General features: G+C 39.6%; 1 protein-coding gene across 3 annotated transcripts in view; it reads right to left on the bottom strand.

The window, feature by feature from the left end:
* capn10 (calpain 10) overlaps positions 1–20,141 on the bottom strand; it is a 79,089-nt gene that overhangs the window by 18,516 nt on the left and 40,432 nt on the right. For all 3 annotated transcript variants that reach the window (XM_060906030.1, XM_060906031.1, XM_060906032.1), the window contains exons 7-11: positions 19,695–19,861; positions 10,388–10,641; positions 10,080–10,282; positions 5,692–5,932; positions 1,009–1,202 (exon numbers count right to left, since the gene is read on the bottom strand). In XM_060906030.1, the coding sequence (XP_060762013.1) occupies positions 1,009–1,202; positions 5,692–5,932; positions 10,080–10,282; positions 10,388–10,641; positions 19,695–19,861 (1,059 nt within the window). The remainder of the gene's footprint in view (positions 1–1,008; positions 1,203–5,691; positions 5,933–10,079; positions 10,283–10,387; positions 10,642–19,694; positions 19,862–20,141) is intronic.

Genomic DNA, 20,141 nt, shown 5'->3' with positions numbered 1-20,141 from the left:
AGACTTGAATTCAAGTACCTGGGGTCAACTGTGCAAGAAAATGGGGGCTGCGATAGTGAGGTGAGAAAGAGGGTGCAGGCAGGGTGGAGCAATTGGAGAAGGATTTCAGGAGCCATTTGTGATAGGAAAGTCCCAGCAAAAGTGAACGGTAAGATGTATAAGACAGTAGTGAGACCAGCTATGATGTATGGCTTGGAGACCGTACTCTTAACGAAGAGACAGGAGGCAAAGATGGAGGTGGCAAAGTTGAGGATGTTAAGGTTTGCGATGGGAGTGACAAGGTTGGACGGGATAAGGAACGAGCACACCAGAGGGACAGCACATGTGGAGAGCTTGGGAATTAAGCTAAGAGAGATGAGACGGAGATGGTATGGGCACATCCTGAGAAGAGATGCAGAGCATGTGGGAAGGAGAATGTTGAGGATGGAGCTGCCAGGCACACGAAAACGAGGAAGGCCAAAGAGGAGATACATGGATGTGGTGAGAGAGGACATGAAAGTGGCAGGTGTGGTAGAGAAGGATGCGAAAGACAGGGAGCAATGGAGACGAAAGATCCGCTGTGGCGACCCCTAATCGGGAGCAGCCAAAAGAAGAAGAAGAGACTTGAATAATGTGTTTTGGGTTCAGGACAAGGACAGAACACCACAGCTTATATTAAATCTGCAGATTTTTATTTTCCATTGAGGGGTGGTGTTTGCAAAAATATTTGTAATTGTGATGTGCAACATTTGTTTGCTTCCCTTTGTCAATATTAATGAACTTAACTAGCTAAAAAAAAAGAAAACTAGCTATTGGTTATTACATTATGTTAGCGACCATGTTTTAGTCTAGTCAGTTAGGTTTCCGGGCTAAAACATGGGACTGGGCAGCGCACTGGAGCTTTTATTTTCCAAGTGGCTTCCTAATGAATTTGATTTGTCCACCCTGTACAAGTTATACAGATTTTAAAATCATCTGTTGAGGAATGGTGATTAAAGTTTGCATTCTGTGAAGTGTGAATGTGTTTACCTTGGTATTTTCTGTGCGATGGTGAGTGTGTATTCTGCACTGCAGTCTGGCTGGTATGTGGAGGGCAGAATGACATAGCCAGCAGGGGGCAGCCTACACTGGACACTTACTTCCTGAGAGTGAGAGTGAGGAACACAACTCACCACAGGGCACACTGTGCCTGAGATCACCATTCCATCCACTTCACCAGCAACCTACACACACAATGTATGACTTAACGGTGTGTCCAATGCTGCCTTCACATTTTGACAATAAAACATCATGTACATGTTATTATGATTTGGTGAGGGCTTTAGTTTGAATATATACTCCTATAAAGTCATGGATGAGAAAACAAGTCGAGAGTTAACAAGTCTAGTCAGTATAGCATTTTTAACAGACATTGTCGCAAAGCAGCTGTACAGAAAAATAAAGACTTTAAACATACGAACTAATTTTATCCCTAATATTTTTTTTAATCTTTAACAATAAAAGGACATGCTAATGAACTGTGGTGGGACATGGGTTCATGCTTTTAGTTCATTCTTTTAGTCAAGTCACTGGCATATTACTGGATGTGTTTTAACCAAAAGCCCTAACTCTTTGGGATGTTTCATGAAAATGACAACATCCTGTTTGATAAAAAATTTATTTTTTGGTCAGTGCTACAGCACATAGACAGAGCTTCCTATCACTGTGTGACTGAAGAAAATTCTGTATATCCATCACCCACATGCTTCTAACATGCTGCAAGTTTGTTCATATAAAAATAGTAGCAATAACATGGTGGCTGGATGAATATTATAAATACCAACAGAAAATGTATATTTCAAATGCCCAGATTCAGTGAGACTGTGCCCATGTTTACATTAGACCGTATCAGCGGATCATCAGATTAACGTTTTTAAAACGATTAGCGTGCACACAGCAACACCAATACACGATTTGCGTGCACACAGCAACACCAATACACGGATACGCTCGGCTCCGCAGGCATCCTGCGCTCCAAATCACTCCGCCCTGAACAGCGAGTGCCCTCTGGAGGGTGCGCACTCCGGCCTTGCGCAGCTCACAGAGCACGCGAGTGGAGTGCACAAGCTGTGATTCGGGACTGAGCCGCTGTGTGTGTGATCTCAGTGCATGTCGGGCATGCACGTCACTTACCACTTGCAAGTGGAAGGATGGCAAGCCTAAAGACAATCATAACTACACAATGGGCAGTATTTGCATCAGTATTTGCAGTATTTTCATACTTTTATACTCTTTAATGAAAGGTGATACAAGGCGGAAGTCCGCGCCGTTTTTCAGCAGTCGCGTCACATGACCAACGCCAGCGAATCAGGAAGGTGGATGTCACAGTGACGTTGTCCAATGAGACGCCAGCTAGAGCTCAGCACAGCGTATCCGCGTATTCTCAATGTTTACACAGCACCGGAGCTGACACGATCTGGATTGAATACGTGGACCCTGGCGGATTCCCGTTTCCCGGCGTTTCCAGGCGGTTTAATGTAAACGGACAGTGCATCCGCGAAGAAAACGAGACAGATACGGTCTAATGTAAACTTGGCCTGAGACTCCTGTAGCCTCCAATTCCTGTTCTTGTTTTTTTTTCTTTCTCAGAAGGCACCAATCATTGCACTAAGTGGGCCATTTATTTGTACAATGGCTCTTAGTTGTGTAACATTAGTATAATGTGTTTAGTGACCGATGTCTCTTGTAGCCCCACCTAAAAGCAGGAGAAACATTAGATGCAAGTCCATATTTGTAGTGGTGTGCTACAATCTACATAGAACATAGTCAAGTCAAGTTTATTTGTACAGCGCTTTTAACAATAAACATTGTCGCAAAGCAGCTTCACATAATTTGAACGATTTAAAATATGAGCTAATTTTATCCCTAATCTATCCCCAATGAGCAAGCCTGTGGCGACAGTGGCAAGGAAAAACTCCCTCAGATGACATGAGGAAGAAACCTCGAGAGGAACCAGACTCAAAAGGGAATTCATCCTCATTTGGGCAACGGACAACATGACTATAACATTAACAGCTTTAACATGAAGTCAGTTTTGATGATGTTATAAACTCTTCATTGATGGAAACTTGAGTGCAAAACTGTTCATGACAACTGCAGTCCTAAAGTTAGCAAGTCAACTGTAGCCCTCAGCCATAAAAGTTCCAGTAAAAATACGCAAGTCTACACGGATTAATGGTGGTCTTGTGAATACATAATATGCAAATACAAAATATGAATCATTTGTGAGTTACTAAGGCTATGTTCACGTTACAAGCCTCAGTGTTCAATTCTGATTTTGTGCTCAGATCAGATTTGCCTTTCTTGATGATTCATTCATAAATTACAAGCGATCTGTACCCAACTGTAACGTACACATCTGTCCTTCGAAATGACACGTATGTGTACAGTGATGCGTTTCTACACAAGTCATCTGCGTCACCAACAACAAAAAATAGCATATTTATGAGAACTCATGGTATTGCAACCAATATGCTAGTAGCTAATATATGCATCACATTTTGCTCTGGAGGATGGCACAGTTCATCAGCTGTACATGATCAGGCTGAGAAGGCAAAAAAAAAAGCCAGATGGCTAGCTTTTGCCGTTTTCATAGTTATTGTAGCTCTCCTCCATTGTTGTTTGCTGTGCTGTCACAGTGCTATTGATGAAGACAATGCTCAGTGCATGTGTATAGGCAACAAAACCACAGAAATTCCAATTTGACTGTTCTCATTCATGTCACATGGCGACGGATCAGAAATGTATCTGATCTAGAACCACATATGAAAGGCTATGTTCAGAATGTCAGTCAAAATCCAATTTATGGGCATATCCAAATGGGATCCAATCATATGTACCAAGTCTGAACACCCCAACATTACGAGATCCAATTTTTACAAATCCGTTTCAAACCACATCCGTATGTGGTTTGAAATATGATTCAAATTGTATTTTTTGCAAATCCATTTAGGTTCTGATTGGATTTCAGGTGGGTTTCAGGTTCCATACTGCCACATGTAAAGTAAGTAGGCGAGCCATTCCACCGAATCGTGCCATTTCCGTCCCTAGAAAATTATATGTATAAATGTACATAAAAATGTACTTTAAAATACATTTCCTTATTATGCAGAATGTCCTGCACATTGATCTGATTTCAAATTTAAGATATATAATTGTAAAGATTAATAAAAACTACCTAAAACACTGAAAAATAGCATGTGTTACCTGTCCCCGCACTCTAACTTTATACTTAACTATGAAATATTATGATTAAAATCCTTCAGAAACAGTATTTCTTTTGCACTGTTGTGTGACTCCATATCCTATCCATGGTTTAAATATATTTTTTTCATAAGAAATCCACAATATCTTAGTTAAAATACACATTTTAGTCGTGTCCCTGGGTTTTCACTCAGTCCTGTTACCCAAACATATTACCCCATCTGACAAATTTGGAACATTCCATAAATCACATGCTCAACAGGAAGTTACATCAGTTGTGTCTTCTGTAGGCCATGGGAAGACCAAAAGTTAGTTCTCGTTTACTTTTCTGTATATACCGTATGATGATTTTTTAACTTTGACTGATAAGGTCAATGTCAACATACTGTCCTGTTACTTAAATTATTTCTTAGATGATATTTGTTTATTTTAAAAATACAGATTTTGGTAAATCACTAGAACGTGCTAAGTGTGGTCATGCTATTAGCGATGACGCCATGTGGCTTAATTCCATGTATTAGCTAATCCTAGGCTAAAAACTCAGTCCTGTTACTTTCAGAGTTTTGGTAACAGGACTGAAAAAAATGCAGCCATCTTTGACTTCCAAACCTTGTAACGTAGCCTGAGGTTGACCAATATACATTTTGAATAGTTAAATATGTGTGTTATTATAATCAGTGTTGAAAAGATATAACAAATTAAGTTTAATTTGGGAGTGGTACAACAAGCAAATGGCACCCATTCGGTGGAATGTCCCAGGCCCATTTCAATACCTTCCATTTTGGTTTGTTTGTTAACCATTTCAAATTTCGGGCACAATGTCATTACTACTTCTGAGGCAATGTTATTACTATAGCAACCAATGTGAATAAGACTGAAAATAATGATTGCCACACGGAGACAGACAAATTGGATCTGATCACTTGTAATATATAATGTGGACAGCCAATCAGAAAGATCAGATTCAGATCAGATGTGCAAAAAAATCGGATTTGGACTGACAGTGTGCACCTAGCCAAAGTGACTCAAATTGGATTTGAAAAGACCAGATTTCTATGTTCACACAACCCTGAAAACATAAGACTTGTCACATTAAGGAAAAAAAAAAAAATCAGATTTGAGTCACTTCAGCCTAGTAACGTTAATGCAGCCTAATATTCTTTCCAAATTTTACACCAAGGTGATGTGTAAACACTCTGGCCCTATTGGGAATGCTTGCATACATTTTATTCTTACCAATTAGAAGGCCAATGTTGCTTGTCCCTCCTGCATAACTATTATTAAAACTTAATATTCATGTTTGAATGGCCTATTTGAATCTCAGCAACCATCCAAGCAAAAGCATAAACACTACAAATCAAAGATGAATCAAATTTTGGAAGCATAGTTTAAAATTTGTACATGTAGGATTGAACATCACATGTCTCTCTGATTCACGTCTCAAAATCCCGTCAACTCCCCGCTACTCACCTTATAAATATGAAAGCCAATGGCATGAAGAGTGTTCTCTGGGCTATGCTGGCGTAGAATGACTCTAATGTTTGTCCCCCCAGGGTCATAAGTCACTATGAGGGGAATATGAGGGTTCTGTCCATGTGACGGGAAGTTCCGACCTCCTCCTGCCGTAGTGCCAACTGTCCAGCAACCATGCACACTTGTCATCTCCCATTCTCCACCTACACACTCCTGCTGCACATGCACCTTTACTGCACTACAAAGAGTATGAAGGAAAGATGTTGATTTATAATAACCAAATGTCTAGTTTTAAAAAAAATGCGTCTATAAGCATTTGGACATGTCACACAATTTTGGCAATTTTGCCTCTGTACACCACCATAATGGATCTGAAATGAAGCAATCAAGATATGACTGAGGTGTTGACTTTCAGCTTTAATTCAAGGGATTTCACAAAAATTAACCATTTAGGAATTGCAACCATTTTTAAAATACATTAAAAACCTTTTTTTTTTTAAAGTACGTCCATTTTCACAAGCTCAAAGGTAACTGGACAACTGACTGATTAGCAATGGCCAAATGCAGCCAGTTTCCTTGGTATTTTTTGACAAATTAAGAAGATAAAAGTTCTGGATGTGATTCCAAGTGTTGAATTTGCATTTAGTAGCTGTTTATGGGAACTTTCAATATCCAGTCCATTAGAGGAATCAACGCAAGTGAAGGAGGCCATCATTAGGCTGGGGGAAGAAAAAAAAACCCGGCCCTATCAGAGAGATAGCAGAAACATTAGGAGTGGTCAAATCAACAATTTGGTACATTTTTAAAAAGAAGGAATGTATTGGCAAACTGAGCAACACCAAAAGGCCTGGAAGACCACAGAAGGAAAACGAAAGTGGATGATCATAGAATTCTTTCTTGGTGGATAAAATAACCCTTCAAAACATCTAGCCAAGTTAAGAACACTCTTGAGGAGGTAGGTGTTTAACTGCCAAAGTCTACAATCAAGAGATACCTTATAGAGTTTTACGCCTATCTGGTCTTTCAATTTGAGTGCAGTATTTATTCATTTCACTTTCAGATTTTGCGATGTCTTCCCTCATCTCTCTCTCTCTCGAATAGCCTGTGCTGGTGTGCAAATTTTCTCTGCTTCTGCTCAAAAAAAAACTCTTCCTTCTCTGTCTCAAATAGCCCCTGTTCATGCTCAGACTGTTTTTGTGTACTCATAAATCTTCTGTGCTCTCTGTCCCTCTCTCGGATTTTGGTGATAATTCACCAAGCAATAGAATGTATGACACTGACCAATGAAATAGTCATTGGCTCCTTGGGTGCACTGGGTCCAAGAGAGAGCTCAGAAATCTGTGAGCAGAAGATTCATAAGCACACAAAAGCAGTCTGAATGCGAGCAGGAGTTATTTGAGAGAGACAAAGGAGAAATCATTGCAAAATCTGAATGTGAAATATATAAATACTGCTCTAAAATTGAAAGACCACGCTCTTGATTAAAGATAGGAATAAAACTCAATAATGCCTTCATGAATGAAAATAGGGCTTACCTAATGATGCAAATTACTGGTAACATTCAAGAACAAAAAGGCCAGATTAGACTTTGCTAGAAAAAAAAAGCCTGCCCAGTTCTGGAACAAGATTCTTTAGACAGATGAAAGCAAGACTGATTTGTATGAGAACCATGGGAAGAGAGAAATATGGAGAAGCAAAGGAAGGGCTCATGATCCAAAGCTTACCACATCACGTGTCGAATATGATGGAGGCAGTATTATGATATGGGCACGTATGGCTGCCAGTGGAACTGGATCACTGGTGTTTATTGCTGATGTGACTACTGATAGAAGTACCAGGATGATTTCTGAAGTGTATAGAACTATACTTTCTACTCAGATTCAGTCAAATGCTGCAAAACTGATAGAACGGTGCTTCACAGTACAGAGAGATAATGACCCAAAACATACTACGAAAGCAATCGAAGAGCAAGGCAAAGATGGAATGTTATTAAGTGGCCGAGTCGGTCACCTGACCTCAAACTAACGAAGCATGCTTTTCATTTTCTGAAGACAAAACTAAAGGCAGAAAGACCTAAACACAAGCAGCAACTGAAGGCAGTTGCCGTAAAGGCCTGGCAAAGCATCTCAAGGGAGGGACCTCTGCATTTGGTGATGTCCTTTGGTTCCAGAATTCAGGCAGTCATTGACTACAAAGAATCTGCATCTAACCATTAAAAATAATCCTTATATTTATAATTGTTACTTTGCATTTAAACTTCATTGTGGTTGTATACAGAGGCAAAATTATGAAAATCATGTCACTGTCCAAATACTTATGAACCAGACCGTATAAACAGTAAACTACCCAAATTTCCACATTTAAAAATCAAAAGACGACTATATTCTATACATTTAAGATAGATAGATAGATAGATAGATAGATAGATAGATAGATAGATAGATAGATGCTTGAAAGTTTGTGAACCCTTTTGAATTTTCTATATTTCTGCATAAAAAACCTTCATTTGTCATATGCACACTTCAAGCACAGTGAAATTCATCCTCTGCATTTAACCCATCTGAAGCAGTGAACACACGCACACACCCAGAGCAGTGGGCAGCCACACCAGAGCGCCCGGGGAGCAGCCAGGGGTCAGGTACGGTACCTTGCTCAAGGGCACCTTGTCCCAAGACTGCCCCACGTCAACCTAACTGCATGTCTTTGGATTGTGGGGGAAACCGGAGCACCCGGAGGAAACCCACGCAGACACGGGGAGAACATGCAAACTCCACACAGAAAGGCCCTATATGACCTAAAACAAATCAGGTTTTCACACAAGTCCTAAAAGTAGATAAAGAGAACCCAGTTAAACAAATGAGACAAAAATATTATACTTGGTCATTCATTTATTGAGGAAAATGATCCAATATTGCATATCTGTGAGTGGCAAAAGTATGTGAACCTTTGCTTTCAGTATCTGGTGTGACCCCCTTGTGCAGCAATAACTGCAACTAAACATTTCCAGTAACTGTTGATCAGTCCTGAACATCAGCTTGGAGGAATTTTAGCCCATTCCTCCGTACAGAACAGCTTCAACTCTGGGATGTTGGTGGGTTTCCTCACATGAACTGCTCGCTTCAGGTCCTTCCACAACATTTCGATTGGATGAAGGTCAGGACTTTGACTTGGCCATTCCAAAACATTAACTTTATTCTTCTTTAACCATTCTTTAGTAGAACGACTTGCATGTTTAGGGTCATTGTCTTGCTGCATGACCCACCTTCTCTTGAGATTCAGTTCATGGACAGATGTCCTGACATTTTCCTTTAGAATTCGCTGGTATAATTCAGAATTCATTGTTCCATCAATAATGGCAATCCGTCCTGGCCCAGATGCAGCAAAACAGGCCCAAACCATGATACTACCACCACCATGTTTCACAGATGGGATAAGGTTCTTATGCTAGAATGCACTATTTTCCTTTCTCCAAACATAACACTTTTCATTGAAACCAAAACATTCTATTTTGGTCTCATCCATCCACAAAACATTTTTCCAATAGCCTTCTGGCTTGTCTATGCGATCTTTAGCAAATTGCAGATGAGCAGCAATGTTCTTTTTGGAGAGCAGTGGCTTTCTCCTTGCAACCTTGCCATGCACACCATTGTTGTTCAGTGTCCTCCTGATGGTGGACTCATGAACATTAACATTAGCCAATGTGAGAGAGGCCTTCAGCTGCTTAGAAGTTACCCTGGGGTCCTTTGTGACCTTGCCAACTATTACACACCTTGCTCTTGGAGTGATCTTTGTCGGTCAACCACTCCTGGGGAGGGTAACAATGGTCTTGAATTTCCTCCACTTGTACACAATCTGTCTGACTGTGGATTGGTGGAGTCTAAACTCTTTAGAGATGATTTTGTAACCTTTTCCAGCCTGATGAGCATCAACAACGCTTTTTCTGAGGTCCTCAGAAATCTCCTTTGTTTGTGCCATGATACACTTCCACAAACATGTGTTGTGAAGATCAGACTTTGATAGATCCCTGTTCTTTAAATAAAACAGGGTGCCCACTCACACCTGATTGTCATCCCATTGATTGACTCTAATTTCACCTTCAAATGAACTGCTAATCCTAGAGGTTCACATACTTTTGTCACTCACAGATATGTAACATTGGATCATTTTCCTCAATAAATAAATGACCAAGTATAATATTTTTGTCTCATTTGTTTAACTGGGTTCTCTTTATCTACTTTTAGGACTTGTGTGAAAATCTGATGATCTTTTAGGTCATATTTATGCAGAAATATAGAAAATTCTAAAGGGTTCACAAACTTTCAAGCACCACTGTATACAGACAGACAGACAGACAGACAGACAGACAGACAGAAATGTGTGCACACCTGAGGTAAGTGGGGCAAGTAGCATGCACTCGAAGAAGGAAGTGCCCCTGTGCACCCTGTAGGAAGGTGCTGGGCACAAGCAGGTAGAACCCAGCACTTAAGTGTGCGTGTATCACCACCTCACGCTCATATGTGTGCGTGAGTGAGGATGCACAGGGCGTCGAGTTCAGTGTCTGTGTCAAGTTAAAGCGCTTTTTGTCTACCTGTGAAAGCAAAATAAAGAATAAAATCACACACTGACTAGTCATATTCCAAATCCCTGTACTTGCCCTTGAGTGCTTGAGAAGTGGCCAAATGTCCCCACAAACCTTCCATACATGCAGTGCAATGGCTTGATAGTACGGGTGCTGATGAGTGTTGCTAATTGATTGCCCTTCCTGGGAATTGTACAATGAGCTCCATGGTCCATGCTGCAGAAGTGACATGAGCACCTCTCCTCCTTCCTGAACCTTTAACCAGAATTTAGGATTGCTGCTGTAGCTGCTATTGTTGCGGCAACCTCCTGCTGAATGGCCTTTGACCCAGGAGCCACCTATCTGCTGGGTGTGAGTCAAGAGAGACCCTGTAACAAGTGAGGAGACACAAAGATGGCAGCTGAAGCCACATTCCATATAAAGTAAGGTGACCAGATTTCTGAGAAGTAAACCAGGGACATTTTTGATTCAGCAATGAAAATATAATTGAAAACATCTAATGTTTCCATCTTTGTAATAAAAAGGGGGGATGTTTCTGGTTTTCATGTATTTTGATCATGCATTGCATAAAAAGTGTGAGTTTCCTCACTGAGTGGACTGTAGGCCTATTCTGCAACTGCTTTAGGTTAACATTAATTAAAGACAATATGAAAATCTCTGGTATGGGTACATAGTTTAGATTTATAGACTCTTAAATTGTAAGCTAGCTGAAATGTTTTAGACCCATGAAAGTAAATACACTATGTTGCCAAAAGTATTTGCTCACCTGCCTTGACTCACATATGAGCTTAAGTGACATCCCATTCCTAATCCATAGGGTTCAATATAACGTCGGTCCACCCTTTGCAGCTAGAACAGCTTCAACTCTTCTAGGAAGGCTGTCCACAAGGTTTAGGAGTGTGTTTATGGGAATTTTTGGCCATTCTTCCAGAAGCGCATTTGTGAGGTCACACACTGATGTTGAACGAGAAGGCCTGGCTCTCAGTCTCTGCTCTAATTCATCCCAAAGGTGTTCTATCGGGTTGAGGTCAGGACTCTGTGCAGGCCAGTCAAGTTCATCCACACCAGACTCTGTCATCCATGTCTTTATGGACCTTGCTTTGTGCACTGGTGCACAGTCATGTTGGAAGAGGAAGGGGCCAGCTCCAAACTGTAAAAACAGTCTGCATGCCTAGGTGCTTGATTTTATACACCTATGGCCATGGAAGTGATTGGCATGGGCGCAGATAGAGGGGGGGGGACGGGGGGGATTCGTCCCACCCAGATTTAAATTCACCTCGTTCGGTCCCCCCCACTTATAGGGAGGAAAAAACGTCTATGCTGTCTTTCTTTGCATAAGGCAAACCTCACGGAAAAATCAAAAGACTAATTACCATTCGGTTTATTGAGGTGCACAGCAATACATAGTTGCAACTGCGCAGACTGCACAGGTTGCGAGCTCGAGCTTGGTTGCTATGGTTACCCACAAGTTTGACAGGCACATCGGGGACAGCTCCTCCTAGTTCAGGACCCCAACACGGCATGATGAAGGGTGCCAAAAGGCAGAAAACGATTGCATCGGTTTTTTTTTAAAAACGACTGTAAGTAAACTGTGCCTTACTTTATCATATCACCTTGCAATTTTTTGATAGTCTGTTCAAAGTAATGTCGTAGTGAAAGTAAACTCATATGGAGTAGAGATGCCTTTCTGGTAGCCTCCTTCTTTTGGTGGTAGCCTGTAGATACAGTGCTCAGAAGGCAGTTTTAATGTTTAATCTGGCGTTCCCTGCCATAATTTCAGCGAACATATTGTTTCATAAGGAAACTTTGCGAAGAGTTGTTGACTGACTGCCGCTCACGCAACACACAGGCATAGTTAGAAAGTCAGGATGCACTGGTTTACACTTTACACACACACACGTAGCCCAGCCTCTCGCTATGTTTAACAGTTGGAACTTAGCAGTTTTAAAACTAATTTTGCAGTTTTGCAATTTCTGTGCGTGATGATAATGTGTAAACTTTGGATTTCCATAGGCTATGTTAAAATGTTATCATTGTCCTGGCCTGCAGGTAGTTCCTGGTGATGGCAGTGAGGGAGGTGAAATAACATGTATACACACTACCGTTCAAAAGTTTGGGGTCACCCAGACAATTTTGTGTTTTCCATGAAAAGTCACACTTTTATTTACCACCATAAGTTGTAAAATGAATAGAAAATATAGTCAAGACATTTTTCTGGCCATTTTGAGCATTTAATCGACCCCACAAATGTGATGCTCCAGAAACTCAATCTGCTCAAAGGAAGGTCAGTTTTATAGCTTCTCTAAAGAGCTCAACTGTTTTCAGCTGTGCTAACATGATTGTACAAGGGTTTTCTAATCATCCATTAGCCTTCTGAGGCAATGAGCAAACACATTGTACCATTAGAACACTGGAGTGAGAGTTGCTGGAAATGGGCCTCTATACACCTATGGAGATATTGCACCAAAAACCAGACATTTGCAGCTAGAATAGTCATTTACCACATTAGCAATGTATAGAGTGGATTTCTGATTAGTTTAAAGTGATCTTCATTGAAAAGAACAGTGCTTTTCTTTCAAAAATAAGGACATTTCAAAGTGACCCCAAACTTTTGAACCGTACACACACACACACACAAAATGGAATCATTTGCTGACAGCTCAGTCCTCCCCAGTTCAAAAATCCTATCTGCGCCCCTGGTGATTGGAACACCTGATTCCGATAATTTGGATGGGTGAGCAAATACTTTTGGCAATATAGTGTATATTAAATGAATTACCATATATGCCACTAGTAATGGACAATGTATTTAAAAACATACAAAATGCACAACACAATTGAAATAAAAGAGTTTACTTCAGTCCAAGCAATTTCAAAGTATGGTAACATTATTATTATTATTAGTAGTAGTAGTACTAGTATAAGGAAGAACAACTATTCAGGGGTCCTGGTATCAGAATGGTCATTCAGTAGTCTTGATAATCTAGAGTAAAAGCAAAAGACATCATGAGCAAAATAGACAATAGTACATGTAAAATAGGCCACAGGCCAGAGGACCTCGCAATGCACCCCCACCCCCCAATGAAACAAACTTTTTTTTTTTGAAAGGTCTGGCTATGCTGAATATGAATTTGAATGTTAACACGGAAAATTTCAGGATACACTACCTTTTTCAGCCCTACTATTAAGGGAAAACAGAATGCCCTCTGGCCGGCAGCCTAAAACACTTAACATAAAGACTGCTAATTACATAATATACTGATACTGTACCAACCTAGTCTGTGTATTTCTCAGAAGAAGAGTGTATTTTCTTCAGGATTTCTTTGCTTTTGGTCAGCTTCACCATGAACTCCTGGCTCTACTAAAAAGTTGTTCTTCAGCTTCACCAATCAAAATATTGGAAAGGATATCACCAGAGGTATTCTAGAACAGGGATTCTCAACCTTTTCTACTTTAAGGCCCACGTATTCATACTTGTAATGAGTCAGGGTCCATTTAAAAAGATCCCCAATTATTTTGGCTCATCTATTCTATTAGAATCTACTAAATCAATTGTAAAGTGTATTAATGGGATGCAACATCACTCCCTGTTATAGATGGGAGCCCAGGAATTAAATAAATGCAATAAAAACAAACTGTTTTTAATCATAGGTACTGTATTTAAAACTGGATGGATGTGTCAGAAACCAACATAAAACCATGCATGCAGGGCATTCTCAGTCAAAACGGATTAATGATCCAAAAGTGGAGTCTGATCGATTAAAACAAGAACTTATTGCCATGTTTGTGTACAGCAAACAAGCAAGTTATTAAAACCAAGAAGTACACTCTAAAGAAGTGGATATCGAAACCACTAAATGGGATAGAGCCTTACACGCTAACAAAGAAGGATTTTTCCTATGAAAGAAAAAATTACTAGCTAAATTTGACATTAGTAGAATAAATTTTGATCCTACTGTAGCTGTAACTAAATACAAAGACAACAGTTATGCATACTATTAATTAATGTGAAGATAATTAGCACATTTAAAGTTTTTTTTAAAGGTTGTGTATACTTTTAGTCTTTTGTATTTGTAATTATTTGTATCTGTATATGCACGACCCCACCAGCTCTGCTGATCAATTTATCGTGTTTGTTATTCATTCATTCATTACGAGTTGGAAAATTATCCATCCATTGAGTTCCCCGACATCTCAAACTACCTGGTGCTGCAGACATCGTTCTACAGTACACAGACAAACAGATAAAAACCTGGAAGAGCATGGAGGTGTACAACTTTTTATGTGGCTGGGTTAAAGATCTGGGGATCAAGACACTACAAGATAAATCCTGTATTGTTTTTTTTTTGCCTGGGTAAATAGGAGTTTCTAGGTTTTTTGTATGCGTCTTTGCGATGGTTGCTAGGACGCTCCAAGTTTTCAAGTGTAAACAAACCATAGCCGCTCGATTCTCAATCCTCCCTGCTCTTCTCTTCTAGCAGGCATCATAGAGCCATACAATTTACCCACAAGCATGTTTTCTCTCTCTCTCTCTCTCTCTCTCTCTCTCTCTCTATGTCTTTATGTTAAGTGTTTTAGGCTGCCGGCCAGAGGGCATTCTGTTTTCCCTCAATAGTAGGGCTGAAAAAGGTAGTGTATCCTGAAATTTTCCGTGTTAACATTCAAATTCATATTCAGCATAGCCAGACCTTTCAAAAAAAAAAGTTTGTTTCATTGGGGGGTGGGGGTGCATTGCGAGGTCCTCTGGCCTGTGGCCTATTTTACATGCACTATTGTCTATTTTGCTCATGATGTCTTTTGCTTTTACTCTAGATACATACAATTTACCCACAAGCATGTTTTCTCTCTCTCTCTCTCTCTCTCTCTCTGCGCATGCATGCATGCATGTGCAGGTTAGATGTAGAGGAGGAATGTGACAAAAAATAAATCCACAAAACAATACGTGAGGCATTTGCTGAAATCTGGTAGATGTTGCGGGGTCTGTCGGTCATGGTTAAAAATGGGGACATTTCCGGGGACAGGGCACCAAAAATGGGGACGTCTGATCACCCTAATATAAAGCTGGTCATGAGGATTGGAGGAAACAGTGTTTTATAAATCCATTGAAGCATATTACTTGAACTTCCTAGATTCAGTCTAGATTATGACTCTCTGCAAATAAATACATAGCCATCATCTTAGACATTTTATGATCTGACACGTGTTGGCTTAAATTATAAATTTACACTTAATCTATAAGCTTTATAAAAAGTGCTTGTGATAAAGCACATTAATGAAACAATCAACTTGTATTCATGACTGTACTGTATTTATGGAATTACTAAAATCATGAAAATTATACTTAAGCATTTGATAACCAATAAATTCAAAAACTATATTACTTAAAATGTTTATAGAATTCAACATGTGCTACTTTACTTTTAAACCTTTAACTTCCATAGACTAACCTCATTGCCAGGCAGTGTTCTACCTTTAAATATCATGTGGGGTCAGTAAAAGCTTTTTTTTCCTCAAGGCACTCAAGTTATTATCTTGTACTGTAACTAAGTAGTTACACTGAACTGAAAATATGGAACACAACTAAAATGATCAGCAAAGGCACATGAAAACATCCAAAATGTGGGGAAACAGTAATATTCAGTAAGTTTATGCAACCGTGGATTAGCCTGGTGCAAAAGTACAACTTGCATGAGACAAAGGTTAACATCTTGGTACAAGTGTCTGTGTAAGCTCTGTAAGGCAAGTTGACTCGTAAAGACAAAGTTTAACTGTATTATAAGAAGCCCAATATAATAACAGCAGTCACCATACATTAAGTACACTTCGCTATGTTTAAGAGATCTAATTTAAAGCAACAATATGCACCTAAATGCCAGGTGCAATCTTAATAAATTTCCTATACTGCTCTTATCTGCTATCTTGGATTGCATAAAGGCTGAAATTGAATGCAAGTAAATGAGAGTCTGCTTAGTTTATACTTGACTACATGTGAATGTGAGGACAACAGGAATGTATATTGCCTGAAGATGGCTGCATACCCTATGAACATCAGGAGAATTAAAAACCAACACCAGATGGCACGTCTGAGCAAAACATCCCACTTTCCTATAGTCAGTCACTAAGTTTAATAATTCCAAGCCAGTAACAGGGGAAAACACATTAGTCACATTAAACACAAGGACAAGAACTGTTGATTTCTTTTTACAACTTTTGGCCTGTGGCATAACCTGTTTCGCTGAGTGTAATGTAATGGAAACAAGTGCTGGAGCACAAGTGCAGCTGCTGCAAATACACAACCGGTGGGGCAGAAGGTGCTGGGAAGGAGCGTGGACTGAGAGGTGGTATTTTGAGATTTGATCATTTTTTCATCACCTAAACAGCATATAGGCTATACATATCATGGCTGTATAAATGAAACATTCAAACATCGGCGGGAGTTCGACTGGCAACGCTGGTAGCCGCAGCAGTGATTTCTTTCCATACTGCATTTTTCTGACTTCCTATGAAGTTACTTTTCAGGCTGCCAAATAGAAATAATTTGTTCAGGTGCACTTCTGATCTTAGAGCTTCTGTTTCGAGGGCAGAGAAATTTCTTTTCTGGCCATATTACGCCTCTCCATGTCGTAAAGTCTGGGGGTGTGGCCTCTAAACTGAATGAATATTTAGGGGCATGATATTTAAATGACGATGGTTTTCAGCCACCACATTTATCAACACCTGATCATTCTTACGCTGAGACTGGTGAAATATGAACGTTTCATGAATCACACGTGAACCCTATCGTATGATGATTTCTACACATGGAGTTGTGCTGGTTTCTATGCTAGATTGATAAATGAGGGCCACTGTCTGGAAAAAAGAAAATAGGAGAGAAGCTCAGCAATGAAAACAGTAGGTGTACAGTCCATGGTCCATAGCCTACTTTGTGATGTGGTGAAGTTTGCTACCAGTCTCAGCAGCTCCTGAACCAAGTAGTAAAACTCCCTGCGGCGCGTTCTCGCCTACTTCTCAGGATAGGATGTACCCAAATTTCCCCCCTCTACTTTGTAAAAGAATAAGCACCAGCTTATCATTACTTGTCAATTCCATTGTCATGCGATTACTTTTGTGGACTGCTCACATAATTGCATCACGTTTAAAGGTATACTGCCTTTCAGATTTTTCAAGTTTAGGTCATAAAAAGAATTTTCCCTGACACCCAATTATTTTTGTTTAATGGACCAAAAGCTACTGAATTTGAATCAGACTTCCAATTTTATTATTATTATTTTAAAATAGAACAATTAATGAATTTAGGGCCACGTGGCCCTGAATTTTCCGCTATTCTCCGTGAAAGACTGACTACAATAACGGAAAGCGAGAACTAAAGATGTTATGTTGTGAAGGAAAGGAAATGCAGGACCAAACTAATAAATGTTGGCTGTCAGCGAGCACCTTGGTGTGATCAGCTGTTCGTTTAGCGACAGAATGGTATGATGTTGTCTCCTGCTCTGTCTATTTTGTTGTCTACTGTCTTAGTGGCTGTATTTGTAAGACTGATTCAGTTTGTAGTGATGTGAATGTCTTGATGGTTTGTCTGATGTGTAAACACTTTTCTGTTCTGTCACTGTTGTTTGTTTGTTCTGTTTCTGTTATGTTTGTTTATGTCTTTGTTTGTTTTTATTGTTTTTAACAACCTGACTTTTACAAAAGTTGGTCACATGGGTTTACAAACATCATGCCTAAGGACTGCAGTTGAAAATTAGCCTGTTGGCTAACACAGGCACATTTACAGTTCTATTGATTAATGTGCAATGTCCTTTTAAATAAATGAAATGAAATGAAAAAAAAGAAGAATGATGTAACTGTCAGTGCACGGTCAAGGTAAACCTGTAAATGGAAGTAATGCAACACTGGTTGCCAGCTGCCATAAAACCCTAAAGATGAAGAAGACAACGACTAAGGTAAGCATGCACATGCGCATACGGATGACTTCTGTCTGCTTGACTGCATAAAGCAAGCGATTTCATGCACATTCTTTGCTAGGGAATCTCCTCAAATTAAATAACTTCCCAACCACAGAATGGCCTGGGTTTTTTTTTTTTTAAGATATTACAAAACTAAACATATACCACAATGACCAAATTTCAGAGGGAACTAAATTTCACTGATTTTATGAAATTGAAAGTCTGTCTACTTTCAATGGTAATATTAAATGTTGTGTTAAATTCATAATTTTTTTCGCACTTTAGCATGGTTCATCTGTGTCACGCTGTATGTGTAAAGACCTTTAGGAATATAATTTGATAATTAGGTATAATTTTATTGATATTTTTGTTACCTCAATATTCTAAGCAAGTATTTTGGTCTAGCCTTGGTTATCGTTTAGCACTGGTGATTTTTGTTTCTTGTACAACTGTTTGAACGTGATGGTTATGTACATATATGTTTTAAGCTCTTTATTTGATGTGAGACAGAAGAGGAGTCTTTCAAAATGATTTGAATTTTACTGCTGAATTAAATATTCAAAAGTAATTTAAAAAAAAGTCTATAGTTGGAGCCCCATGAACAATGAATAGACCAGGTTTAAAATGTAGGATTTTAAAAACACATACATCACACAGACAGCGGTACGGTGGTGTAGTGGTTAGCACTGTCGCCTCACAGCAATAAGGTTCTGGGTTCAAGCCCAGTGGTTGATGGGGGCCTTTCTGTGTGGAGTTTGCATGTTCTCTGTGTCCGCGTGGGTTTCCTCCGGGTGTGCCGGTTTCCCCCACAGTCCAAAGACATGCAGGTCAGGTTAATTGGTGGCTCTAAATTGACCGTAGGTGTGAATGTGAGTGTGAATGGTTGTCTGTGTCTATGTGTCAGCCGTGCGATGACCTGGCGACTTGTCCAGGGTGTACCCCGCTTCTCACCCATAGTCAGCTGGGATAGGCTCCAGCTTGCCTGCGACCCTGCACAGGATAAGCGGTTATGGATAATGGATGGATGGATATACTGTACATCACACATTTCTAATGTTCTGGATCACTGTTCAAGAATTTAAGAGTAATATAAAGAATATCCTCCACTGTTTGAGTTGCAAGTGATCCAGGGGATTAACAGCAGGATTGGCACAGCAAAAAATGTTCAGGATGGGTTATACTGCTTTGAAATACCAAAAACATATGATGAAGGGAAACAGTTTAAAGCTCTGAGCATCAGAAGCAATGCTTTGTAGTGAATGCAAAATGAAATAAGCAGTCTGGGTACATTGATTGTATCTCTATTTTCATAAATATTGCTTATATTGGTAGTAATTCAGCCAAATTGGTATTTAAAACTTAATTTTATAATAGTATTGCTGGCAAAAAAAAAAAAAAAAAATTCAGGATGCAGAAGTAGGATGTCTGTTGCTAAGTAGCAAACAGAACACAAGAATCAAACATATTGTGGGTACCTGTGTAAATACTCTGAAGATGATGATCCTCAGTGATTGGATATCCTACAGTCACGTCATCAAATTTCTGCTGGAATTCCAGCTCATCCACCCAGAATTCCCCTTCCTTTGTGTGGCCCAACAAGTCTGCAGAGCATGAAGGGTCCAGCAAAGTCCATCCTGCTCCTCTAAATTGGGTTTGTGTGTGTGTAAAGGGGGGAGCAGAGAATGAAAGAGGTTGTGAGATATTTCATATACACCTGCATTACAGTAGCCATAATTATTTTGTTGGTCAGAGATGAGCTTCAACTTGCTATACTGCTTTGAGATAAATAAATCTTAACATCTACTGTTTAAACCCTGACACTATTAAAGTGAACTGACTGTGGCTCTAATGAGACATCATGGTTTAGATCATGTTCCGTAATGGAACTTTCAAAGTGATGTTACTGTAACTATGAGTCATGT

The sequence above is a fragment of the Neoarius graeffei genome, chromosome 23 (genome assembly GCF_027579695.1).
Source record: "Neoarius graeffei isolate fNeoGra1 chromosome 23, fNeoGra1.pri, whole genome shotgun sequence".
Taxonomy (NCBI): domain Eukaryota; kingdom Metazoa; phylum Chordata; class Actinopteri; order Siluriformes; family Ariidae; genus Neoarius; species Neoarius graeffei.
The sequence above is the reverse complement of the archived record's forward strand: the minus strand, read 5'-3'. Positions and strand labels throughout refer to the sequence as shown.